The sequence below is a fragment of the Lutjanus erythropterus genome, chromosome 2 (genome assembly GCF_056507025.1).
Source record: "Lutjanus erythropterus isolate fLutEry1 chromosome 2, fLutEry1.hap2, whole genome shotgun sequence".
NCBI classification, from domain to species: domain Eukaryota; kingdom Metazoa; phylum Chordata; class Actinopteri; order Lutjaniformes; family Lutjanidae; genus Lutjanus; species Lutjanus erythropterus.
Window position 1 is genome coordinate 16,856,984 of NC_139318.1, and position 27,807 is coordinate 16,884,790.

General features: G+C 38.3%; 1 protein-coding gene across 1 annotated transcript; it reads left to right on the top strand.

The window, feature by feature from the left end:
• On the top strand, positions 1–27,807 carry dnai1.2 (dynein, axonemal, intermediate chain 1, paralog 2). Its single transcript, XM_084729943.1, has 20 exons — positions 1–163; positions 368–424; positions 588–686; positions 1,026–1,106; positions 2,116–2,242; positions 2,487–2,542; positions 3,087–3,242; positions 3,854–3,913; positions 4,027–4,155; positions 4,668–4,752; positions 4,877–4,994; positions 5,218–5,261; positions 5,428–5,675; positions 5,994–6,083; positions 6,616–6,703; positions 6,908–6,987; positions 11,463–11,611; positions 14,753–14,852; positions 20,257–20,439; positions 26,207–27,807. Exons 1-20 carry the CDS (start codon positions 122–124, stop codon positions 26,303–26,305), a joined length of 2,091 nt encoding a protein of 696 aa, XP_084586069.1. The 5' UTR covers positions 1–121; the 3' UTR covers positions 26,306–27,807.

Consider the following 27,807-nt stretch of genomic DNA (forward strand, 5'->3'; position numbering starts at 1 on the left):
CTACTGAAGAGTTGCTTTTAACTTTGCTTCTTTCTCTTTTACTTTGTGTAATTGTGCTGTAATTTGAAAAGTCTAAATTTCTAAATCGTTGGTTAAGTAATTTAACCGGACTGTTTTCACAATGCCCGTGCCTAACAACAACGTTGCAGCATCCTTGAGAAAGGTAGGCTACCTTAAATGTCAGCTTAGTTTAGCTAGCGTTAATGTTAACTATAGTTAGCTAACGAAGTGATAACGCTAAGTCACAGTAACTAGCTATATAAAGTAAAAGCAGTAGGTAACGTTACAGTTAAGGTTTCGCAAACTGAAAATGTTTTCAGTCGCCGCTAACCATTTAGCTTATTGGTTTTCATTTGTTTTCACACAGGGGTCAATTCATAAGCCACCGGGTGCGAAGTCAACAAAAGCTGCAAGTAAGAAAAAGGTGGGTATAATTCTAACTCACAACCAGCCCTGTGAAAAAAACATCCATTTGGCATCTGGTTGCAGTGGGAAGAACGATGAGAAACACATGTGCTTTTACTAAAAAATATGTAATTTTGAAATTAACCAAGTTATAAATCTTTTTTTTGCATGTAACATTGCAGGATGAGGAAGAGGGCGTAGATACGGCTGATGGATGGGACGAGTGGTCTCATGGGAAAGCACTTATGAAGCCCCCTGATCAACTGAAGCTCACTGAGGCTGTAAGTGGATGGGAATCTTCAGTTGCTCAAGTTTAAGACATCCACATGGGCTGTTTCGAGGGAACTGGCTCAGACTTTGCTGCTGTTGGTTATTTTTATCTCTTTCTTAATTTTTTTTTTTTCCAAATAGAATACAAATCCCACAGTCACACATTTACAATACAAAAATGCTCAGTGTAAACTACAGATGTCTCAAAAATAAATGAACAGACAACGTTTTTCAACTAGAATATCTTACTCTAAACTTTTAGTCATTATTTTTGCAATAAAACCAAATTAGCCAGACTATTGTAACCTGTGCTGTTCTGTGCTCTGCTCTATCTATAATAATTCCATTAGGAGCTGAATGAAACAATCACAAGGATCCTGACTGCAAACAACCCACATGCTCCTCAAAATATTGTCCGCTACAGCTTCAAGGTAAGAAAGTTGTAATCAGGCTTACAACTTCACATCACTCACTGTAGATGCAAGAATCACTGCAATTCTGAGGCCACCTCATGCAAGATTATTTATTGAGAAATGCAGACATTCCTGCCCACCTACAGTGGTGGTAGAAATATTCATATCCTTTAAAAAATAAAACTACCAAAACAGCAATGTGAAAATACTCCGTTACAAGTACAAGTCCTGCATGAAAACCCAACTTAAATAAAAAGTACATACATCTTAGGAGAAAAATGTAGTTAAAGTATTGAAGTATGAATACCAGTTTGGCCCTCCGGACTGTTATGTTATTATATATATCTAGAGCTGCAAAAATTGATTGGCTGTTAATCAATTATTGAATTAAATGCCAACTATTTTGATAATCAATTAATCGGTTTCAGTTATTATTTAAGAATTCTCTGATTCCAGCTTCTTAAATGTGAATATTTTCTGGTTTCTTAATTCTACTATGACAGTAAACTGAGTGTCTTAGGGTTATGAGCAAAACAAAGCTTTTTAGGATGTCATCTTGGGCTTTGGGAAAGAATGATCTATATTTTTCACCATTTTCTGACATTTTATAGACCAAAAAAATGAATCAATTAATCAAGAAAATAATCATCAGATTAATCAGCCATGAAAATAATCACTAGTTGCAGTTGTAACACGAAAGAAGCCAAAACAGGTTGGAAACCACTGGTTTAATCTTTAATAATGTGTGGTATTTTAAAAGCTTATTATACTATCCATCGTATAAAATTTCCATCTTAAAATGAATTCATCATTAATCAATTATAATACTTGATTAAATGCATTTAGTTATTTTCCACCATTGCTTATCTGTTAGATGTTCATCTTTAAAAGGAAAAAGTAAAATATTCTGAGCCAATATTTTACACCGTGTGAGCAATTAACAGACCATTTCTTCTATTCTGACCACACTCAAATAAAACTAACAAGTTTCACTATCCCTCACATAGTTGCTTCTTGTGTTTGTCAGGAGCGTTCCTACAAACCTACCCATGTTGTGGATCAGATGGCTGTTCACTTCGTGCTGGAGGGCAGCCTCCTGCATCAAGACTCCGACGAGGCTCGTAGACTGAGGGCGAAGGAGGATCTCTCTGAGGGTAGTTACTGAAACATGCTGTAATGTTATTCTGTATTTACAGATCCCAGTAACACTTTGATATTCAAGGCCAGTAATGTTCTTCATCGTGCAGAAAGGACATGCAGTGTTTTTTACCCTGGTGTAGTGCATACTGGGTGCCACAAGGTGTCACTTTGAACATGTGCCATGAAATTCAAAACAAAAATGATGTGTTCATTTTCTACACAGTAAAAGCATGATTTAATATTCCTAAATGTGTACAGAGACCGCAACAGTCGACACTGGAGGAGAACCTGATGAAGAGAAACCAGAAACCCCGGTAACAATATAGTTTGTTGTATTAAAGAAGAATTCTGTAATATATTTACTGTAATAAATCATAAAATTCCACAATATGTCATCAGAGATCAAAGAAATATGTTAAATTGAAATCATCATTTTTTTGACAACAACACTACAGCTGTGGTGTCCGACTTTGAAATTTGTATTCAGGAATGACTGCTTTTGTTTGTCCGTGTTACATTAATTAGACTTCAAATTAATAGTGAATATTTGAGTAAGTGTATGTTTATGAGTCGTAAGAAATCATTCATAATCTCTTAGAGGGAACAGATGTTTATGATGCTTAAATTGAACAATATGTCAGTCGAGTCTGGCAGGCAGTGAGACAGGCAGTCACCTGCTATATAAAAAGCTGATCAACTTACAGTGTAGAATTTGTCCTTGCTTGTTATTGTCAGTTTACAGTGGTGCAAATCTTTGAACAGCGATTACAGCGTCCTGTTGATCAACATTTCCTACCAAGGTCAGTAAGTCAAGAATGTTACTGAACTACAACACTTCGCCCTGTTGATTTCCCACAGGCAACACCTGTAGAGGATGGAGGGGAAGTGGAGGAAGCTGGAGAAGAGGACAGACCAGACAGTGTTGCTTCCAAAATAGACAAAAAGGAGCCAAAACTTACTAACCAGTTCAATTTCAGTGAGAGGGCCTCCCAGACCCTCAATAACCCACTGAGGGTAAGAAGAAGGACAACCAAGAGTGGCATCTTATGCCTTGTCACAACACACATCTTTTACATCAGTGATTCTCAACCAGTTTCCTTAAGGGGCGTCTTTTCTAACATTTAGTAAACTGATTACCCCTCACTAAATAACATACTGTATGTACATTTCATATTCAGTGTATAGCAATAACAGTACAGAACAACTGAGCCATGTGGATGAATTTTGATTATTTCCTGTAAATTTTGCATCAGAGATACGTGCCTTTTTATACAGTTCTCTGTGTTATCTATTACTGTGTGAAGGCTCTGTGAATTTAGCTTGTATTCAGGTGTTCACCATGCCCTTACCCTTTGAGACTTTTTTGAAGTTTATATCTTGAACAATAATCTAGACTAAAAATTCAATTCAAATAAAAAATACATTTTAATTTAGTTTTCTTCACACAAATGAATAAAATCCTGAGATACAGGCCCACTGTATAGTAGATACATTAGTTATGATATCTAAGATATCAATTTTAATACTGGAGGGCATGAAAAACATGATATTAATGTGTGTATAATGAAATATCCATAGCTTAGCATCTCAAGAGTTTCAGTGGAGTCATTTTTGTTTTCCTGTAGGAAAGAAGCTGCCAGACTGAACCTCCACCACGCAGCAACTTCTCTGACACTGCTAATCAAGTACTGGATTGCCTGACTTGTTTAAGAGAAGTTTTGTTTTCACACAGTTGAGCGTCAGTGAATATATTATATGTGCTCATATGGGATAGCTGGAATAACTGTTCTCTTTGCAGTGGGAGATCTATGATGCATATGTAGAGGAGCTGCAGAAGCAAGAAAAAAATAAAGAGAAGCAGAAAGCCACACCATCAAAAAAAGATAATGACAAAAGCAAGAAGAAGATGATGCTGATGGAGACTCAGGTAAATTGAGTGTTCACCTATATTCTTGCTTAAATATTACTAGTATCTATGTATGTATTTGCATCTGAGCACAGTTACATCTGATATGAATTTTGTTTCCATACATGCCGTACAAACATTGCCATACAACATATTATTAATAGCTGTCAAACCAAAAGTCAAATCTCTTCAACTCTGGATACACATACATATCCCTGGCAGCCATTACTCTGTCATAGGTTGTAGTAGGGTTTGTGCACCAAATCTATGTAATATATGGTGTCAGAGTGCTGGGCTGGGGGTTCCCAGCTTTCAGATGACATATACCCCTTCTATGTGGCATATACTGTCAGCTTACTATCTCCCCCTAAAGTCCCCTGTCCCTCCTCTCCTAAAAATTGCAAAAATATGTATATAGTAGGGAGGGGTGGAGTGGTTAAAGGTAACAATATGACTAACCAGGAATTGCCATAATGCTCTCTACCAGCATGCACCTGTTCTTATGTTAGGCTGTAATAATGTCTCTGTTATAGATCGATGATGTCTCCAAAGTTGGCAAGGTGGCCAAGATCGTGGAACGAATGGTCTATCAGAATGCATTTGGTGATATAGCACTAGGTATGTTCCAGTATATATGCTAAGTGACATAATAATATACTACAGTCCTACTTGATATCTAAGTTGCTATACTTTCTCCTCTCCTTTCATCTTTTCTCTTTGCCCTCCTGTCATGCTCTTTCAGATTTTAAATACTTTGAGGATCCATCTGATGAGTTCAGGGACCAGAAGGGCACCCTTCTCCCTTTGTGGAAGTTCCAATATGACAAAGCTAAAGGACTGACTGTCGCTGCCCTCTGCTGGTAGGTTTGCGATTCAACTCTGCCGACATTCCCTCAAAATGATATGGATTATTACTTCAAAAAAGAGAGATATGTAGGTGCAACTGCCACACTATCTAGTGTATTAAAGATCATGTCATTGACTGTACACCTCAGGTATCAGTGTGTGTGTTTCGATGTTTGTATATCCCTTCTGGTGTCACAAAAAGGAGGGATGACTGATTAATGCAGCTATCCTCAACAGGAATAAGAAATATCATGACCTATTTGCTGCTGGAATGGGATCCTGTGAGTACACACAATAGAAATCAGGATTCATAAGTGAGGATTTCTGTAAAAATTTCTGACTGTACCTAATTTAAATTAATTTTTAATTGTTACCTTCTATGAAACATATTTGCTCTTTCTCTTTGGCATCATTATGTCCTCTCTTCACTATCCCTCTCCTGGCCAGATGACTTCAGTAAACAGGGGCGTGGCATGCTTGTCTTCTACTCATTGAAGAACCCTGCCTTCCCAGAGTACATCTACCCCACCAGTTCTGGCATCCTGTGCCTTGACATCCATGAGAAGCTTTCCTACCTGGTGGTGGTTGGCTTCTATGATGGCTGTGTAGCCGTCTACAACTTGAAGGAGAAGGGACAGGAGCCTGTGTATAAGAGTACAGCTAAGACCGGCAAGCACACTGATCCCGTTTGGCAGGTGAGAGACTGGGACATTGGTGGACGTGATGTGAGTTCAGGCTGTGTGTCTAGTTCCAGTCACTCCACCTTTGCACTGGTAATTTCTCTCCATTTGTGCCTTTTTATGGAAGTTTTGCCATAGTAAGAGCAATCCCAAACCAAATCAGTTAGGTGTAGAAGTCATCTTTTAAACTAATAAACTGTCTAATCTGTCTGTCTAATGTATCTTCATTGTCAGACGTTATTTTGATCATGCATGTGAACATTTTCATTTGCCCTAAAGCTAGCCATTTTCTTCAGTTTTCAGTAGATTTTGTTTATTTATTTTTTTATTCAGGTGCGCTGGCAGAATGATGACATGGACAATAACCACAATTTCTACTCTGTATCAGCTGATGGCCGAGTTGTGTCTTGGACACTTGTCAAGGTTATTCAAGGCTTTTTATTTTTTATATATATATTCAGTATTCTCTTTGTAAGTTGTAGTCTTGTTTAGTAGTAGAGATACTTTTCTCTCATTCCATGTTATCTCAAATGTCAAAATGTAAATGTAATGCAACTTTAAAGGAACAGGTCACCCCAAAATCAAAACAGGCAACTTAGCATTATCAATTAACCTATTATGCTGCATGTCTTTGGACTCTGAGGAAGCCATAGTACCCAGAGAGAACCCACACGGGCAAGAGGAGAACATGCAAACTCTGCACAGACAAGTCCTGCCCCAGCCATAAACTTCCCAACCCGCCCAGGCCAGCTGGGGGATTCAAACTCAGAACCTTCTTGCTGTGAGGCGACAGTGCTGTGAACTGTCCCTTTAAAGATGCTAATTAATTGCTTTTTGTATGCATTCTGGATAAGTGTGTCTGTGTGTTTGTTTTTATTTGCAGTTGCCTATGTGGTTGTTTTTATTCTATATCTACTGTATGTTACTTGATCACATTGTGTTTGCATGCATGTAGAATGAGCTGGTCTTTACAGACATCATCAGACTGTCACTGAATGGTGCTGTCACTGAGGGGCCAGAAGGTGCACAGCAGCCCAGCATTGGTAACGTCTCCATTACTCTGCATTTCATCTTGCACATGCATATAAGAATCTACATATGTAATTTTAAAACAGCTATTACTCATGCAAAATCCAACACTTGAAATATTATCTGATATCAGATTCAATTTGCCTCAGTTCCATACATCAGGTCACTGATGTAACAGTGCATGTCTAATTTATTTGCTCAATTCTTCTCGTCCACAGCCTGTGGAACATCATTTGACTTCCATAAACAGATGGACTATCTCTTCCTAGTTGGCACAGAGGAGGGGAAAATATACAAGGTATGTATCAATGATTGCTGGTTTTAGCCGGATGACATAGGTCACTTGTATCTATCTTGTTAGAGAATCACATTCCAACTTGTGATACAATAGCATCAAGATATTGCACACAGACCACACTACCGATTATATCATATCAGCCAGAGGTTTTCAGAGTGGGAGATGGAACTCCCCAGGAGGGCTCCAAACAGTTTAGGGGAGGCTCAGTGAATGAAAATGAAAAAATATCACATTAGCTATCAAAAGGAGATCATATAGAATAGCCTATATGTGTTTGATTGATAGTTCAGAGATGCAGTACTAGGGAATTTTACAGATTCTCCCATATTTTTCCCATAATCTCGAGAGTCAATATATACAGTAGCTATTTGGTATAATATTGATTATATGGTACAATGTTGTTATGCTTTAGTTTGTCACAGTCAACAGTCTCATGGAAAAAAGTTAAAAACAGAGCCTGTGTCAACAACAGCGATTATTGATGTCAGTGAATCAGTTATGCATCACCACAGTGATGTTACCCAGAGTGCATATGAATGAGCACTAACAAAGGAGCATGACAAATTCAGACAAAGACCAAACAAGTCAGGCTGTGCCATCATAAATCTACTGGGGCCTGTGACAGGTGACACCATTTTCTAGCTCTGACCTAATGTACCATTAAATCCCACTTTCAGCCAAGCAAAAAGCAGGTACTCTGAGGCTTGACCTGGACATATATTTACATTATATTTGCCTGGGCTAAACTGCTGTGACTGGCCCAACTGACTTTTGTAAAGTTGGTTGGGTAGGATGACTTTTGAAAATTTATTCAAAAGTTCCTCTGCTGTTGTTCTGGAAAGACTCATTGCTCAAATGGGTTTTCTTTTTGTGCCACCTCTAAATGACATTAGGATCATCTTGGGGCTGTACACTGTCTCCCTGACAAACAGAAGCTCATTTTGTGTATGGTGCACTCACAGATATCCTGCTGGGCTTGCACTCTGGAGGGTACAGAAGCAAGAAAGTTTCCATTAATAGTGTGTGTGTGTGTATGTGTGTGTGTGTGTGTGTGTGTGTGTGTGTGTGTGTGTGTGTGTGTGTGTGTGTGTGTGTGTGTGTGTGTGTGTGTGTGTGTGTGTGTGTGTGTCCATGTGGCCTGTTGGGAGCGCTTCAGGCTTGACATTAAGGATTTAAAGAGTCTCCTTAAGCAGGGGCTCTCTCTGTCCACATCAGACAGCTGGTACTTTTTGGCTGGCCTCCCACCTTCTCGATGCTTTTCTTCCTCATGATCTTGTTACCATAGGCAGAAAGACACTCATAAAAGTCTCATTTGTTGGCAGTTACCATGCCCTCATTCTTTTGATTTAATAACATAAATGTGCAGCTCACTGACTAATGCACACATCATTGAAATTGGCTGATGTTTATGAAAATAAACTCAGTGCTTGAGGGAAGTCTGTCTTACATGATCATAAAGAGAACGCAGTGTTTGGCAGAGAGATGATGGGAATTGAGGTTAATTCCTAGCTGCTTGAAATGTATTGCATGCAAGAGCACACACAAATGATTTGCCAATTTAAGTACACAGACAGAAGAGATGATCATGATACTTAAGTCATGAAACAATATTAGATTCTTTTTAGATTTTAAACATTTTGATGATGAATTTTGCTGTAACATATATTTCAGTGTGTTGCAATTTATTTCCTTTTTATAAAACTGCAAATTATGTCCCCAAAGGAAAAAAGTCAACAATTGTTTTATGTAATTATATTAAGTTGTCACTTTGTTCATCGCATGTGAATCATTTTTATTGCAGCAAATTGGAATGTCAAGCAGACTGACCAACACTGTCATAAAAGAGTACCAATCCAGCACACTGACCAAAAACTCAGCACCATCTAGTGGTCCGAAAAATTTCAAAAAGTTCAATTCACGTTTGCAATATTAATAATTTATATAATAAAGTATTAGGGATGCTTGATGTGGATCTTTTTCAGCCAATATCTGTAACAGATAATTGCCTTCTTCTTATGGCTGACATCACTAGATAACTGATAATTTCATATTTTTGTATTTACAAAACGATTCATATGACCTGTAATTTAAATCCACCTGAGGGTAGGAAAAGTTTAGAGATAGTTAGCAAAGATGGATGATTTAACATCACAGCTCTGACTGAACCAAATCTGACTGACATCACTATTACAACAAAAACAAAGCACAGTTCTGACTTTTCAGATGTTCAGTGAGTTTTAATATTAAAGTTGATCAAAAAAAAAACAGCATTCAATTTATGTTTCCATTATTATCAATATTTGACCCTGAGAATCAAACCCAAAACCAAGACAACTGATTCAATCTGCTAGCAAGTATTGCCTTTGTCACTTCAGCCTAATATGGCCTAAGCTCTGGTGCCAAAGAATTTCACTGTCATCCAAAAACAATTTAAATAATATAAAAAAAAACCTATTGCATTGCATAACTTTTTGCTTAATTTAAAGGTGCAGTGTATAAGATTTACATGGATTTATTGGCAGAAAATGGCAGAAATGGAATATAATGTTCACAAGTATGTTTTTATTAGGGTATAATGACCTGAAAATAAGAAATGTTATGTTTTCACTACCTCAGAATGGGAAAGAGGTTATATCTACAGTGGGTGCAGGTCCTCTACCACATAGGCTGCCATTTTACCCTGCCATGTTTCCACAGTAGCCAAGAAAGGACAACTCAAACACAGACTCCAGATACGGCCTTTTGTGTATTTTTTTTAACAAGTTTCGTGGCCGCTGTAGATTCTCCTACACTCTTGGAAGGGGAGGGTCAGACAGTTTGTTTACAATCTGTAAGGTTGCTGTGCTACACTCTACACGTTAGTCCTTTAATAAGATAAAATAACCATCTTTAACATGGTGCATAAACAGTATTTTAAACAGGACACTAGTGTCTAATCACTTGTTTTGTTGAGTTGTCACTAAAAATCTATCACAGTATCTTCTCACACCAGATGAGAATTATCTTTGCTACTTTAGAATTCTAGAAATCTGAAGTGGACTGCTTTGCAAATCCCTGATTTGCTCACTCACTGGACTTAACTGTAATCATACACTTTTAAAACATTTCTGATTGCATCATGATGACTCTATGCCTGGCAACATGATTAGGGTAAGGTCAGAAAAAAAACGAAGCAGACTGTTTTGTCTGCTGATATGATGGTTGTGGCTGCGTGTATATGCCCTGGCTGTACTTCTGAGAAATCACCCTCATTGCAGACTTATAGGCAGACACACACCCAGCATGTGAGATGAAATATGTTCTGTCTGTCACCTCAAGGTTCAGTGCCACAGAAACCCGGGAGAGGACAGATTAAGAATCTTTCACCTAGCTGCAGGTCAACAATCAAACTGTCAGTGCTTGGAAGTGCAACAGCTGTCCCCACAATCCCTGCTGTTTTATCCTGGATGGACCTGTTAATTCACCCCTGTAATCTCTACTGCTGTGGTGGTGCTTTTGTAAACCCTATTCTGTCAGTTGCAAACAAACTGTGGAAATTTATGGCATAATTGAATGTTGATTCACACAGGATTACAGTAGTCTCTTTGAGTTAAAACTGTCAAACATATAAGACTTGTAGCCTTTCTCCAGTCAGCAACGTCACAGAAAGACCTTTTCAGCTCTGCAGAAAATATTCTACTTCAAGATTTCCAAAAACTTACATCGACACTTTTTAAATATAGATTTGTCTCACCATGCCCTTATTTTTTTATCTGTTGCTAGTCATGAAGACTACCACTGAGCTTGTGAAGAAAGTGTGAAATAATGTCTACTATGGTTTGTTTTTCTCTGATCTGATCTGAACAACAATAATGGTTTGGATTACAGTCAAGATTTGATTAAACTGGGCAGGAAAAGTGTTACCATGGAAAAGTTAACATGTACTTCCTGGACTCGTGAGTTCTCACTTTGTGTTTTAGAAATCTATTTGAGATGTTTTTGAAACCCCTTAAGTTTTCTGTTTGGGTAAGAGGGAAATTGTAGAAAGGCTTAGAATTAGAGATGAATGCTATGGGGAAAAAATCCTATTCCATTTATTTTGTGATTGTGATATGTTTCATGATCAGTAGGAATGATCATTTAGCATCACAATTTTCTTTTTCACTGAAAAAAAACATTAAAATCATGATAACGTGACATTTGTTGGGGTCTGTAGTAAAGGTGCCATAATTTAAATATTAAATCGAAGAACCGCAATTCTCCCAGTATTTTTCTTTTCTGTACACCCCTGCCTACATGCAGCATCCGGCTCATGTCAAATGAAAAAAAATCAACACTTCAATAAGTTGTTTGTGAAGGTTCCTAGACATTTCAACAATCCTCCAATACAGTGGTTTCAGTAGCTGATGCCACCAGCAGTTAATAGATGGGTTCAGTTAATGAACATTGTGTTAAATAGTAAAATACTAAGAAAAATCTTTTCTTTCATTCCCTAGTGCTTCAAGACATATTCGAGCCAGTTCCTAGAGACCTATGATGCCCACAGCATGGCAGTGGATGCTGTTAAGTGGAACCACTTCCACTCACAGGTTTTCATCTCTTGCAGTTCAGACTGGACCGTCAAGATCTGGGACCATACCATCAAGTAAGACAGTTAATAGAGTGAAAGACTGAATATTTGAAGCTGCTATAGATATGAAATCACTCATCACAAATCAAATCACACATTTTATTTCGTATATATTTTTGTAGACGTTAGTCAGCTATAGCATTAAAGGAACAGTTAAACCCAAAATCAGAATGACATATTTTTCTCTTACTTGTAGTACTATTTATCCATCTAGAGTTTTGTTGGTGTGAGTTGCAGAGTTTTGGAGTTATAGTGACATCTACCTTCTCTCCAGTATAATGGAACTAAATTGCACTCAGGCACCAAAAAAAGAAATATTTGAAAAAATCAGAACCAGTGCCTCTTTTCAAAAATCATGACCTGGTTACTCAAGATGATGTGCAAACCTTGTTGTCAGCAGTTTCATGTTGGAACTTTTTTGGGGTTTTGAGCACCACAAGCTAAGTGGCATTTAGTACCATTATATTGGAGAGAAGGCAGACATCTCTATGGCCGATATATCCAGAACTCTGCAACACACCAAAAAAAATCTATATAGATAAATAGCCATATGTATATTTTGGGGAGATAAAACTTTAATTTTTATCAGCAGATGTAATTTCCATTCATGTATAGTTTGCTAATTCTTCATTATTTTAATTTCATATATCGAGAATTACAAACGCTTTGTCCATAACAAACATGTTGTGGTATGTATTGAAAAAATGTTATGACATTTGGATTTCCATCACAGTGACATTGCTGGCTTAAACTGGGCTTCCCATCAGACACAACTGGCTGGTGGGAAGCTGGTGAGGGATTATGTACTTGTTGTTGCTCTAGTGACTCCCACCGGTTGGCTGGAGCGCATTTGAAGAGGAGGGTGACATCTCCGGGGGAAAAGCTTGAAATACTCAGAGTCGCAGTCTCCGTGTGAAACTCCTCAATGTCGGGTGAAAAGAAGGAGCTTATGACTCCACATGTGTTGGAACTGGCACATGGCTGTCAGTGGGAGTTAAGCAGTGACAAGAATTACATTGCATGAGGAATTGGCCCTGTCAAATTGGGAGAAAAGGAGAGTGAAAGTAGAAATAGGAAAACTAATTAGTCAGTTGGCTATTTGTCATTTCAGGATTTCCCGGCAACTGCAGATTTTGTCATTATTTCTGTTTTAGCATTATTCAGATAAAAGTACATGGCTGGAAGAAAATGAAAGATAAATACATTGTAGTAAGTTACAGAATGGCAACTACAGTTTTAAGCTGTATTTATATTTTCATAGATAGCAACATTACTAACAATCTGTGCACAAATGTATATGTATATTCGGTGAGGAAGGGATAAGTTAATCATCATTCCTGTAATCTTTCCACAATATTAAAGTTAGTCTTAGGTTTATTACCTTCTGATACTCATCATGAACCCCGCATAATTTTCCTTGCTTATTTGACTACAACCCGCAGTGCCTCCCACTTCTTGTCAGCACAGGCAGCTTGACTGAATAATGATAGTAATCATCCGCCCATTATGAGAGACAGGGGTTTTCAAGAATGATCCATAACATCCCATATATACAAGACATATTGTTTCTAGGGGAGGGTCTGACTGGATCAAACAACTTTTCACAAACTTGGACCACATTGTTCAGAAGTGGGTGGAAGCTTTACCCTGAAAACTGCTACTTTTGTTGGACAGCTGGGAATAATATATCTTCTAAAAATTTTGGATGACGTAAGCCAGTCCTGAATGAGCTGAAGGGCTTGTAGTAATAGAAGAGACTTGCATTGAATCTATTAATCACTCCAACAGTTAACTTGATAAATTTGCACCTCAGCCTAGTGATAAACCTGGACATAATTTATGAATCCTAATCGTTCTGGTTCTGGATTTACAGTATGTGCAGTGTCAGTCTGCTATAAAAGCCCTCTCTTTAAAGACTCTGGGACAGATTTATAAGCCTTTTTCAGACATATCCTACACCTACCAGAATGCATGCTATTCATCAAACAGGCACAGCAGCAAGGAAGCACAGTTTGTCTGTCAGCTGGGGAGCATCTCGGAAAAAATCAAGAAGGGAGGCTGTCGTAAAAAAGATAGGAGGAGTGTTAATTGTGGTTGATTGTGCATTCTAGTTCATACAGTTTCACAGAGACAGCCATAATTGACCACAGTATTTTAATTCACAGACTTGGTGAGTCTCTTGGACTGTGCACTAGCCTGGTTCCAGTCTTATTTAACGCGTACGCCATTTTTTAAATTATATATGCTCCCACTTGGAAAGATCATTAACCATCATTGTGTCTAGAACTTTTTAAAGCTAAATGGGGATAAAACTAAGATTGTTTTAATTGGACCAAATGCAGAATGAGAAGAACTGCATTCAGTGCCTGTTGGCATTAGACAGACAGATCAAAACTAGAATCATAAACTTTCCTTTTTGTTTGCCCATAAACTGTGGAACTCACTGCCACTGGACATTAAAATTCCAAAGTCTCTCAGCACTTTTAAAAGGAAAGTGAAGGACTATTTTTTTTTTTCTTTTTAATTGTGAGTAATGTTATAAACTTAGATTTTAAGCTTCAGTTGTTGGTTTTGACATTATTTTTTTATCCTTGGTGTTTCTTATATAATTAGACTGACTTTTATTTGTCATTTTTTAAAAACAATTTATTGTTGTAATTTTTATTCTTGTAAAAATTTTATTTTTTTGGTTTTTATTTGTTTCCTGTCTGTGTTGTTTTAATGTTGCCATGTGAAGCACTTTGGGCTGCATGTGTCTATGAATACTGCTATATAAATAAAGCAGAGTTGGATTGAATTTGTGAGCATCAGTTTTGCACAGAAAATTCTCCACCTCTTGTCCACTGTTGTTGGTAAGTTAAATGTAAATAACCAGTATTCTCAGCCTCACTGAGCTGTCAGCGCATTATTTTGAATATATTATTAATACCACAGTCCAACATTACTACATTTTGATTTCTTTATTGGAGCTGAAATGAAATATAGAAACAGTCTCAATCATACTATTGATCTATAAAAGACCAACTTAAGCTTATGAGTAGTAGTTATTGTTCATTCTGTATGACATTTAAGTTCAGAGGCACATGGCATTCAATGCAATATAATGAAAAGTTGCAGATTTCCTCTCTGATTGTGGATGTTTGTGTGCTTTTCCAGCACTCCAGTGTTCACCTTCGACCTAAATGCAGCTGTTGGTGATGTTGCCTGGGCTCCATACTCCTCCACTGTATTTGCAGCTGTCACAACAGATGGAATAGTAAGTGTCCGTCTAAACCAGTGCTCTCAACGTGTGGTAGAAACATTTTGTGTGGCCGCCAAACAAAGCATGAAATGCACGTATTATATTCTAATCATCTGTGGTCCTTTTCAGTACTATACTTTAAATAGCATTTCATAACAACGTATGTAATACACTCCCCATCTACTACATGAAGCTTCTGATTGCATGACAAGTAGGAATTTAATGTAAATGCCATTACAATACTAATCACAAATCATATGACAAGTTCATGGGTTTTCCTGAGCAGCCCTGACTCATATTCTGGGTTTTTTTTGTTTGTTTGTTGCCTTTTGGTCCATGCTTAGATTTATTAGAATCTCACTTCTGTAATTGCATATTCAAGTATTTAACATTTATAATTGATTAGTGATTGATTGATTGATTGATTGATTGATTGATTGATTGATTGATTGATTGATTGATTGATTGATTGATATTGAAATTATAAAACACCTGTCAATATGCAGTCATGCAGCTGAATCAACACCTCTCAAAGACAGTCCCAACAAACTGAAACATTATTATGTTCCTGAAGTTAGGATATATTGTAGGACAGTTGTGTAGTTATCACCTGGGGTTAGTTATCTGCCTATATCACCTGGAGTTTTTTTTCTCCAGGTGATATTGGCTGACTGTATAACCAGTCTCAGACCTCTGTGAGGGCTACGGGATGCTTTGTTTGAAGGCTGTGATTATCACCACCATGCATCTGCTGTTTATCTGAGATAACATGAGCTCAACACTTACCTGACAGAACATGTGAAGTCACAAATAGCTGCACCATCTACCACCTCCCACCCACTTCATTATTAGCCTCATAACATAGATATAGACTCAGCTGACTAAACCCTTCCTGTATTCATAGGGCTAGGCCTCAGATTAAGGTAGGATAGGCCTCAGGCAATCGAGTTTGTTCAAATACAGTTTCTTGTAACAAAGGCAGCTTCCTGCCCTGCCAGTGGTTATTGATTCCAGCCAAAAGTAATTTCAGTGGATGCTGTGTTGCTTATCTTCGTCACATATTTTCTTAATATGGCTGCAAGCTGTCCCCATCTGTTTGTCTTCGCACCAGTCTGCACCGTGTTACAAAAGTCCAGTGTGCTGTCTGACACATTTTCTGTCCAGTGTGCCAAGGAAGTCAAGCGAGAGTGACAAAAAGGAAATGAGAGCCGACCATTTGAGAGTTACCTTATGTGATAGTGTGTGTGTATGTGTGTCCCATCCTCTCTGCTGCCAGGATTCAGTCACCTTATACACAATGCATGCTGTGATATACCCACAAATAGATTATGCAAATTATTTCATAACCAAACAAATGTTATTGTTGATAAGGTATGCAAGAAAGGAAACATCAGATTTCACAACAAATTCACTAAGTCAAATTTATGATAAATTGCAGAAAAACAACTAATAATACATACAGCTGATGTTTAAACCTAGGATAAAACCAGCAGTTTGTTTAATTGTAAACATCTTCTACAGAAAAAAAAACTAATTAAATGACTTTGCTAGAAAGCATATCAAGTCCCAGTTCTTTTTGTAACTATGGCAATTTATTCTCTCAAACTGGATCAAAAGCAGTTTTCTGCAGCTATTAAAAAACTCATTAAAATCTCATCAGTTGGCATACATTTTACAAGCACAATATCCTCTCCTTTCTAAGCAGCAGGAAGGACAAGAATATTAAATTTGAGTCGATCAAGGTCAGTGTGCCTGCATGGTACATTTTTTCTCAGTATGCAGGACTATTGAATTGTCAGTTCAGAGTTTAAGGATGTGCCTGGGCTAAATTAGGGATGGGCAGATCGATTCTCGATTCATGGGACTGATACGTTGATTCGCACAAGCTGCTCATTTGGTATTGATTCCTTTAAAATACTATTAATAATAATAATGTGAAATATAAAATAAAATATAGCAAGATGTACCATCTGTGAAAAGAAGTACCACACAGCAGCAACTCAAGTGAAATGAAACAGCCTGAAAGTTATAAGGAGGCTGAATGAAAACAAGAAAAAATATTTATTTTTTTTATTAGATATTATTATAGTATTTATGCAAATTAGTCTAATTTTTTTACACTTATTATCACAAACATTTTTATTTAATTGTATTTTTATGTATATATAATATTGCTTTTTACCTCTAAAAATCAGTCATTATATTAAAAAATGACACACCAATTTAAAGAATTAGCAGAATGGGTGAAATTTTTTTCAAAAAGTATCAGTATCACGTTAAATTTCAAATGTTTGGTATCACCCATCCCTAGCGTAAATAGCTTAGACATTGATTTTTTTCAATTGCCCAGTCGGGCACGTAGGTCAGAAAACTACTTGGTCTATGTCAATTTTTATGTGCCCCTGTGCAAATTATTTTATTCATTTGTGGTTATCAAATAACTTAAGTTGATTGCAGCGTTTAATATGAGTCTGCACTATATATAAAATGTCAGAAAATTGTGAAAATTTTCCAAGGTGATGTCTTTAAAATGTCTTCTTGTTCAGTCCAAAACTCAGAGATATTCAGATGTGCAATATTTTATAATCAAAATATAATAATATATTTTTGCATTAAAAATAAGGACGATTAATCAATTGTGAAAAAAAACTTGATAATTTACTTCTTTTTTACCATTTACCTAGTTAAGTAAGTGAGTTGCTATATTTACTAGCCTGACATGGCATTTTACTTGCCACAGGAAGGCAGGCAATCATTGTTGTGCCCTGCTTCGTTGACAGGAGTATTATATATAGGTATTCTAGTATTTATTGTAATGCCAGATTTTAAGGTAAAGTAAATGTTACCTGTAAACTAACAGCGGTGTGCAGAATTAAGACCTGCTAAATGACCTTCCTACATTCAGACCAAGGCAGAAGACAAAATATTGTCAGAATTCCCACGTTCTCTGTTACGGGCACAGTACATGATGTTAATCAGCATAATCTTCCCTAGGACAGCAGATTCTTTGCAGCCCATTTGCCGTTTTCAGTGACAAGTGTCTGATAGAGCTCGAGTGACTCAGCATGAGTTGTGCTCTGCTTGACGTGTATTTACTGTTGATGACAACCTGGCCTGCTGCTGCTGGTGCCGTACTGTGAAATGTCAGAGTCACAATGGTGTACGTGTTTGTGTGTGTGTGCATACATGCTTGTGTATGTGTCTTCATAAGGATAATGACTTGCCTGGCCGGCTGAGGCATAAGAACGACCACTGCAAACACATATCTCTCGGTTTTCTCCGTCCTTGCCTCTCCATCTGAGTTGACTGTTGAGGAAATAAAATGTTAGGATGAAATAATGACAGGTCCAGCCTTTTTCCCCATGATAAGTCTCCAAATCTGTATTTGCTCTCTGTGATGTTCCTCTTCACCTTCTGCACATGGACTGTCACATATTTCAGTTGGTATACCTGTATCAACAGGCCGAATTTTGAGATTTGAAGTAATTAAGCTAATTTAATATCCTTAGATGAGTAAAAATATATTATGTACTACAATGTAAGTTTTATAAAATATTAGGTAGTCATTTCAACATAGTACAATGTCTTAGTGCTCCAAGTACAAATATAGTCAGTATGTCACTCATAACTAAAGTTACATTAGTGCATATATATCAAAAGCATAAACAGTGCATGTAATGGCTGTAGTGATGGAGGTTACAGAAAGTTAGTAGAATATGATGATTGGTTGTAAGTGATGACTGTGATGCTTTGTGTGGTGCTGGTACACACTGGCAGTGTGAACCACAGCGACCTGGACACAGTCATCTTTCTGGTAAAAGGAGTGGGCTGTGCTTTGAAGTGGGCTCATTTGTTGTCGACAGATTGTCTAAATGCACTTAGGCTGAAAGAAGAATATCTGTGATCTGGTTCCTTCTGGATGAGGATGCCTATGATTTTGTGTTGGGGCTGCCAAACACACACAGACACACATGCTCACCCACATAGGGACAGAAGTGCACCCTCATTGAATTACTGGGAACACCCTTCCTTGCACCAGATGGTCAGGCTTACATCCCTGCAGAGGCTTGTGCTCCACTAGTCTCCTTCTCACATTAAAATACAACACAAACACAAAATCAGAAAAGGCAGTCTGTAATAACAGATTCAGCTTTTACTTACTAAACTCTCGTCAGACAGTCAGTCTCCAGCCTAAATATGGTGGTCAACAAGATGGGTCTGTTTTTTTTTTTTGTTTTTGTTTTTTTTGTTTTTTTTTTTTGTTTGTTTGTTTGTTTGTTTGTTTGTTTTGTTTGTTTGTTTTTTGTTTATTTTGTTTTGTTGTGTTTTGGGTTTTTTTTTTCAGATTTTGTCTATATACTACTGTAAATGATGATTATATTACTTTTGATCAAAAACTAGTGAAACACCAACTTTGCTAACACAGCGAAACATAAAGTGACTGCAACAACACAAGACATAGAAAGCAGAGCCTGGAAACCTCCTCATCCTGGCAGTCCAAAGCTCCTGTGATAGATGTATAAACACCACCACTAACCCAATTCTCTGAGCACCCAATCCTCCAGTTGCTCTGCCTCAGCTGGGGGTGGATGGTATAAACGGTATAGAAAGTACACCAGTATAGATTTGCCTTAGAGTATTTGTGATTCTACTGTGTTGACCAGTAGAGCCCTCCCTTCGCCTGACTGGTAAAAGTTGCGCCTTCAGAAGCATTTATATTGAAATTTTAAGAAAAAGATATAGTGATATGTACCGTTACCGCCCCTGCTCTACATTTTACTTGGATAGAAATTTCAGGCCACACCATGCAGTCTCAACTCTCTGTGATTTACAGAGTTTCCTTGCAGTAGAGTGAACTGCTCCGAACTGTAGCTGCTGTTAGCTAGTTATCTTATCTGTACCACCCCAATGGGAATATTTTTTTTCCAGGATAGCAAAGTCATGACCCGCCCTATTCTGGTTCTTATTGACTAGTACTCACTGCCGTTGTTTTTTTGTGTGGTTGGTTAGGTTTAAGCATTGTGTCTGGGTAGTAAGGTTAAGCTAACTAGCTAACAGTAGGTACATATAGCAGCATTTTTTCTTTTCCTTTAGGAATATCTGTAAATAACCCTAACTCTAACTCTCTACACATTGAGACAGAGCAGCCATAGGACATCAGAGGGAAAACCAGACAACATTTTCTTCACAAAGTATGATCCAGTTTCACAAAGAATCAGTGATATAGTTGGTATTATACTTTGTAAAGGGTTAACACACTTGTAAATCTTCTGAAGGAGCACCCCACCTTTAAATCCTCAGTAAGTGTGGTAATGGCAAACATGCAAATTCAATTATAGTGTCAGAACTATAAAAAAAGTACTGAACTGTAAAAAATGTAAACAACACATTAATTCTTATGATCACTCATCTTTTTCAGGTTCATGTTTTTGACCTCAGTATCAACAAATATGAGGCCATCTGCCAGCAGCCAGTGGTAGCCAAAAAGAAGAAGCTGACTCACATCGAGTTTAATCCCATCCATCCTATCATCATAGTGGGCGATGACCGAGGCTATGTCACCAGCTTTAAACTATCACCTAACCTTCACAAGAAACCCAAGGTAAGAGTCAAGTTGCTTTATTTATTTATTCTCCTCTTGATTTGTCTTTATAATTAACCTCAATTGGCACACATGAATGGACTTTGTCTGCATTAAACATCAAATTGGGTGCCAAATCTTTCACCACTTTCATATGCGGAGGTGTGTTCTGCAGTGTTACCATTGCACTTGAATGGCCTGTTGTGTTCTTTCACTTTATATACCATCTTATCTGTAAACGGTCTGGATGCCCTTTTGCATTATTTATGACTGCCACTTGTTCCACATCAATGAACGCAGATCAGATGATTCATTCTTTGCAGAGTCCTGACCTCGAGCTAATTTCAACAAATAACAATTGAATGGGGGCTATCGTCCCTCTCCCCCTCCTTGGCAGCTCATTATCAGCATGGCTAATTGCCTGTATTTCTTTCTCCCTTGCTTCATTTAGGCCAGTTAAAAATTAGCCACAGAGATGTCGAGTGTTGTTTGTACAATAATTGAAAAAGCTTGTTAGAAAGATAACTAGAAGGAGAAATAGAATATAAATAATGTATTCAAATTTTTACTGGAATTCAACAAGAAAAGTGACATGAAAGCGAGTATTCTAGGGGCCCAGTGTTTCAAAAGGCCAGTCACATAACCAGGGCTCATAGTGCATAGATCTTTTTTCATGAGTCATTCCCTGTCTGTCTCCCCAGACTCCCTGTCACTCATAATGTCAAACACTTATATTTCTAAATGCCAAGATATAATGGGGCAAAAAATCTTAAAGAACAGAAGGATTTAAGAAAATAAATTTTGTATTCAAAGCAAGCTGTATCTTCTCTGGTCCATTCACAATTGATGAGTCACTGAAGGCTCTGTTGCCTCTCATGACAATGGTTAATGAGCTGTGGAGTAATCACAGCGGTCCTACTAAACGCAGGAGGAAACCAAATGGCACACTGAGTCACAACACTTTAATCAGGGCCCATTTACAGTCAGCTCTGCAGCTTCTCCAGTTCTCCTTTGTGTTGTTCACATTTGATGCATGTAAACTTTAAGGAATTCTAATGGCTTGAGTAATACGTATTTATTTTCATGACATGTTTTTGTGCATTATACATGACATTGTTGTGCCTCTGTGCAGCACACATAAACAGTTCTCCTTCCACCACACACACTTTGTATGGGCATAACAGCACATACACACACATCCAGTGCTACCTCATTAGCGACCTCAGACTGTAGCCCTAAAGCGTACAATTGGGAAATAATTGCACAGTTCAGCACCACTGACAGTACTCAGAGCATTTTGGAACCCAGTGTGGCACATAAGCATCAGGCACAAACACCAACAGCAAATATTATCAATAATATGTCATATAAAATTGGCACAGCAACCCACTAAAACTAGCACAATAGGCATGGTGGCCCATTAATATACCCCAAACATTGGCACAGTGGCCTAGCAATCCAAACTGTAACAGTACAAGTGTGTTGTACTGTTGTACTCACCTATTTAAACGGATTCGGTGAGGCTGAAGGGGCAACTTCTTGGCTTGTTTACTCTCACTATAATAGTCCAGTCCACCCGCTCTCTCGCATCCGTGGTGTTCCTCAAATAGTTTTTATAGTAGTAGTTTTCCACTCCCCATTCCTGCCATACACTAATGTTTCTCATGTTTGATAGGAAGTCAACAATCAACAGATAGAAGTGACATACATCATCTGAAAGCTGAAATTGAAGATTAATTTTAGAGTTTAGAATGTATAATGGCTTAGAAAATTAGGATTGAAGTACATGATGGTCCCATGCTCCGTCATGTTGCAGCATGATGTTCTGGGCCTCGTGCCATATATTACACAGATTTGGTACACAATTTAACCATTTATGACCACTTGAGGATTAATAAAATGGCCAAAACCCCCTCTAAAATACTACATTGAGACACTAGGACCTTCAGGAACACTATGGAAAAATCCATGCTGTGATTTGGTATCAAAAACATTTTGGTGATTTCTGTAAGAATCACATTCTTTCCTGTCACGTTTTCAGCTGTCCTGTCATTGAAGGCATGAAGTGCATGAAGCTGCTTTGGAGACGCCCTGCTGTCACCATATAGTGCACACTGTCATGCTTTAACTTCTTGAACCAAGAGATCTGTCTCCTCGCTTAAAAATCTTTTCTCGTTGTTCCTTCCTGGTAAACCCGCCGTCATGCTGCCACCGCTTGCTCTCCTGGCACGCCTGCCTCTTAAAGGTGATGATAGCTGACTTTCTGATTGGTTATGGCATGTTCAGCCTAAACTCACCAGTGAATTAATGAAAGCACTTGGGCACACCTGACAGGTGTATCACGCTGTGTGCTGCTGGCGCAAGGGGCAGGACAGGGCAGGATAGCCCTGCGCCCCTGGCACAAGACAGCAAATGTGGATTTGGACACACCTTGAATAAATTAAATCAATTACGCTCCGCGCTTTCCACTTGCACTTTAGATCAGCTTTAGATCAGCCCGTCGTTTCAAGAAATGGTCTCACTACAGTCAAATGGCTACTATGGGGATGAACATCATCATGCATGAAAACACCTCACTGAATCCACAAGAGTCTCAGCTTTCCAATCATCCACAAATAATAATAATAATCCAAATACTATTCAGGGACACCATTATGCAGAAAAAAATAAATAAAATAGGAAAAAGTAACACATCTAGGCTGCATGCAAATAACTGCATGGGATTAGCACGAAGTGGGCACATCTACAAAGGAGATGCCAGTTTTTCACTCATCAAAATTTAGCCTAACTTTAGAGTGTTAATTAGGCCACTTCCTGACAAGCTAGCATGAAATGGTTAATGTATTCCTTTGGTCTCCCAACATACCGGTATCTTCACTCTAGCATTAAAATGAACTTCTGAAATAAATTAATGTCAGCCAGAGAGGTGGATGTCCCCGTGGAGTTGAAGAGGTTAATTAATTGTTTTGAGCCCCAGAAACCAGAAATTTACCTTGCCAAAGTTTGTTCTAAAATGTTCTGAGCGCTGAACTGAGCAGTTATTTCCCAGTTGTAAGCCTGAGGGCTATAGTCACTAATGAGGTAATGTCCAGTGTGCATGCTGTTATACTGCACACACAGAGCTGCATAGGCCTGTGCATATGTGGTGTTATCATGGGGGTATGTTTGGGCCCAAGTATCCCGATATACCGGCCAGTGGTGTGCTCTAAATGTTTGAAAGTCTGAGGTGTGGAGAAAGAAGAATTTACTGTGATGAAGTTTTGCAGTCATCACTTTCTAGTTGAATCTGGTCTGAAAGTGCATCACAATTCGCTTAATGCATATTAAGTACCTGAAAGTGAACATAATAGTGTACTTTAGATACACACTCTAAATGTTCATCATCTTTACATGCCCACTAACATCAAATGAACCCAGCACAACACACTGTTCTGTTCAGCTGTGTGCAGAATGAATGTGTTCATCTCATCTGTTCTCTTTTCAGTGGCCTCATTCTTTGTTGCCCACAAACCACAAGTGGCGATATAAAAGCAGCCTTATGCAATATTTTGTTATTGTCTATTAATCACTGCTGCCTCTTAGAATAACATCTATCATAACATTTACATTTATATTAATATTGAGTGCAAGAAAACTAACAAACACCAGATTCTGGGCAAAACAACACAAGTGTGGTGTCCTGCTTGTATGCATTACTTTTATACAGATACAACAAGTCAAGGATTTTGTTGCTGTGGTAAGTAAACCAGCAAGGAAAATCAGGAATTTAAAAAAATAAATCAGAACACAGGTTGACATTTTGAGAGATAAGGAATTTTTGATTGTGATTAATTCTGAAGTTTTATTAATTTCAAGTGCTCATGTGTGCCCAGTCAGCCTTTCTCTCCTCTGGTTTATTGAGCCATTCATCATGGCAGAGATATTATGTTGCATCGAGATTTGATGCTCATTTCTTTAGGGAGCACAGCTGTCTGTCTGGATCGGCCCCCTCGCTGTATCCATTTCACACTTCAAAATAGCTACACCAAAATATAGATATAAATGTACCAAGCTTCAAAGGAGGAGTTTATTCAACTGTGTGCAGGGGTGTCACTGTGTCCCACTTCTGTATTAATACAACCGAAAAAATGCATTATATATATGATGTACTAATTTTGTGCACTAAAAGGTGAACAGACAGACATTGAATTGAGGCTAAAAGTGTATATTGTTATCAAGCCATATAACTAATCAACACACAGTTTTTGTGGCTGAGTATTTCTATTCTTTGTTGCATTATGGGATAACAGTGTCCATCATCACCACACTCAATAATGTAGTATATATTTTTGTCTTTCATGTTCACATTTTTTCCAGTGTGAACATACTCTACTTGAATGTCACGAGTCATTAATGTTATTAGTTAACACTTCATTCATTCATTTTCTGTAACCGCTTAGTCCGTAAGGGTCGCGGGGCTGCTGGAGCCTATCCCAGCTGACATTGGGCGAGAGGCAGGGTACACCCTGGACAAGTCGCCAGTTCATCGCAGGGCTGACACATAGACAGACAACCACTCACACTCACATTCACACCTACGGGCAATTTAGAGTCACCAATTAACCTAACATGCATGTCTTTGGACGGTGGGAGGAAGCCGGAGAACCCGGAGAGAACCCACGCAGACACGGGGAGGACATGCAAACTCCACACAGAAAGGCCCTGCTCTCAGCCGGGGAGCTGGGGGATCGAACTCAGGACCTTCTTGCTGTGAGGCGGCAGTGCTAACCACTGCACCACCGTGCCGCCCTTAGTTAACACTTGCTTAATGCTTAATTGTAATGCAAGAAAGATTGTAATCAGGAAGGTGCCATTTTGTGCCGTGCTTATAAACTGAGCCTCCCAAAACTCAGACCAATCTTTGAAACTCGATAGTGCTGATCAAATCTGGATTAAGATTACTTTACTAGATTGTCTGTTTCTAGATTAAAATGTTTTCATAAACATATTTTAATGCTGTGTTTAGCTGTGATATGAGAAACTATGTTGATCTGAAATATGAACGTTGCTAGAGCTAAAGAAAGTGAATTATGGAAACCAAACAACCATATGGGGAGAAGGTTAAAATTAGGGACATTTGTAGCAAATTCCAGAGTCCTGTTTTTGATCCCACTCCATAACTGTCAGAAAATCTAACCCATGACAGGAGGCTTTTTCCAATCACAGGTTGGTAAGATAGTTGATTGCTGAGTTTTATTCCCCAAATGCAATCATCTATCTTTCCCCAGAATTGCTTAGTGCACCTTTAATCAAAGTCCAATTCAGTTGAGAAAAGCCAGTAACAATAGGAAATGAGCCTTGACACTGACAGGGTTGTTAAATATCCTTTAACAGAGGTAGAGTGAGCTCCTGCAGCAGGATAAGACAAATGTTAGCCATATTATATAGCTCTTAAGTGGCTTTGCCCACTGGACTATTTAGTGTGCCGATAACAATAACAACACATCACAAACTTTGAAAGATCTTTTGAATTTGCCCTTTTGCAATGGTGTCCTTTAGGCAGCAGCTTCATGTCTTCCAAGCTCATTTCACAATAGGGTGGAGAGTAATTGTTATATAATGGAGTAATATAACCGCTCTGATACTATTGACCTTACATCCATTTCCATTTCTGTCTGATTGTGTTGTGTTCTCCTCCTGTTAACTGCCTGCCTGCTGGGTCTGTGGTCTCCCCCAGCACTTGGTTAGCATGAGGTCAAGTCATTTCTGATTCCTCTCTCCCTCTCTCTATGTGTGTTTGTGTGTGTAGAGCAAGAAAGGTCAGGAGCAAAAGGGTCCAGAACTGGAAGTAGCCAAGATGGAGAAGCTCCTCAGTCTACTGAGAGAACCAGAGCAAAACACAGCTTAACGCAGCCACCCTGTCTTCTCTCCCTCACACGACTACATGGTAAAATCTGTGATTCTCATTCATAAAAAAACATACTTCTTATGCTCAGCATGTGCAACAGCAAACAACATAGACAAGAAAACAATTTGTATATGTTTATTAAAAGTGTTTCCTTCTGATCTCTCTTAAGCTGTAAATAAATTATTCATATTCAATTAATAATTCATTTATTTATGCTGCAGAACTTGATACATATTAAACAAGCAACATTAGAATTCCATTGACTCGACTGACCTCCTCTGCAGGGATTTATTAAACCCTTTCCGTATGTATTGTACAAGTTGATTAAGCTGAGAAGTGGTGGTGGAGGGTTATGGCAAGTGAACGGGGAGATAAATTAGCGTAATAGATTGAGCATTTATGGACCATATCCAGACGACTTATCTTGGCTGGCACACCTCGTCCTGGGCACCCATCCAGGGATGAGCGAGCAGCCTTTTAATATCCCATCTACGGGGAGAACTTTGCTTTGAGTCATGGCAGTGTCCGTCTTTATTTTACCTTTTCCCCCCATTCCTCCTCGTTTTTAATGATCTCGTCCTTCAGTAAAGTACCACCCAGCACTCTGATGCCCAACTGGAATCAAATGCTGCCTTGGTTGTCAGTCAGCTACAGAGACCTCCTCTGCCCCTCACATCATCCTGCGAACACATGCAGCACTTACTCCCGTAAGTGTGATTCATTACTTTATCTCCACAAGTTTAGTTAGAGAGAGCCGCTCGGTCGCCTCATTTTTACAGACAGTGCGTAACAAATGATTGTGGCCGTGGGGCAGTAATGAGAATACAGCTGCAACAGTTAGCCCATTACTGCTGTAATAGGGAGCACACTGGAGCTGGTCAAAGAACTGTTTATTCTACTGCTTGTCACATTTGTTTATGTTGCATTTTTTTGTAAATTGTTGTAGCTGCATTTATCGGATTTGGGTTGGCTAGAAGAATGGTCTAGTGGATAGAGAGAGCAAAACAAAGGACACAATTTCAGTGCAACAACTGTAATATTGGAAAATTCCACCCTTGTGTACTATTACTTTTATGTATCATCAATATATGACATCCAGTGAGCTCCAGGAGCGTCTTTATGAGATGTTGTAAGTTGTTTGTATCCTCTGTCTCCTGTGTTGTAGATGTTTACTTCAGTCAATTATTTTATTAAAATGATTCCCACCAACCCCCTCACAGACGATGAACTCCTTCTTTTCAAGGTTTTCTCTTTAACAGACAGGCCATGCCAAAATTAAAAAATACATATTTTTCCCTCTTCTCTGTACTGCTATTCATTCATCTAGATTGTTTTGGTGTGAGTTGCTGAGGATTGGAGGTAATGGCTAAAGAGATGTCTGCCTTCTCAAGAATATAATCTAACTAGAAGGCATTCGGCATGTGGTGCTCAAAGTGCCAAAAATACATTTGAGAAACTCAACAGTAATGTCTCTTTCCAGAGATATTGACCCGGTTACTCAA

Coding starts and splice junctions, on each gene's coding strand:
- dnai1.2 (XM_084729943.1), top strand. CDS start 122: ATGCCCGTGCCTAACAACAACGTTGCAGCATCCTTGAGAAAG. Junction 1,107..2,115: donor TTGTCCGCTACAGCTTCAAG/GTAAGAAAGTTG, acceptor TGTGTTTGTCAG/GAGCGTTCCTACAAACCTAC. Junction 3,243..3,853: donor CCCTCAATAACCCACTGAGG/GTAAGAAGAAGG, acceptor GTTTTCCTGTAG/GAAAGAAGCTGCCAGACTGA.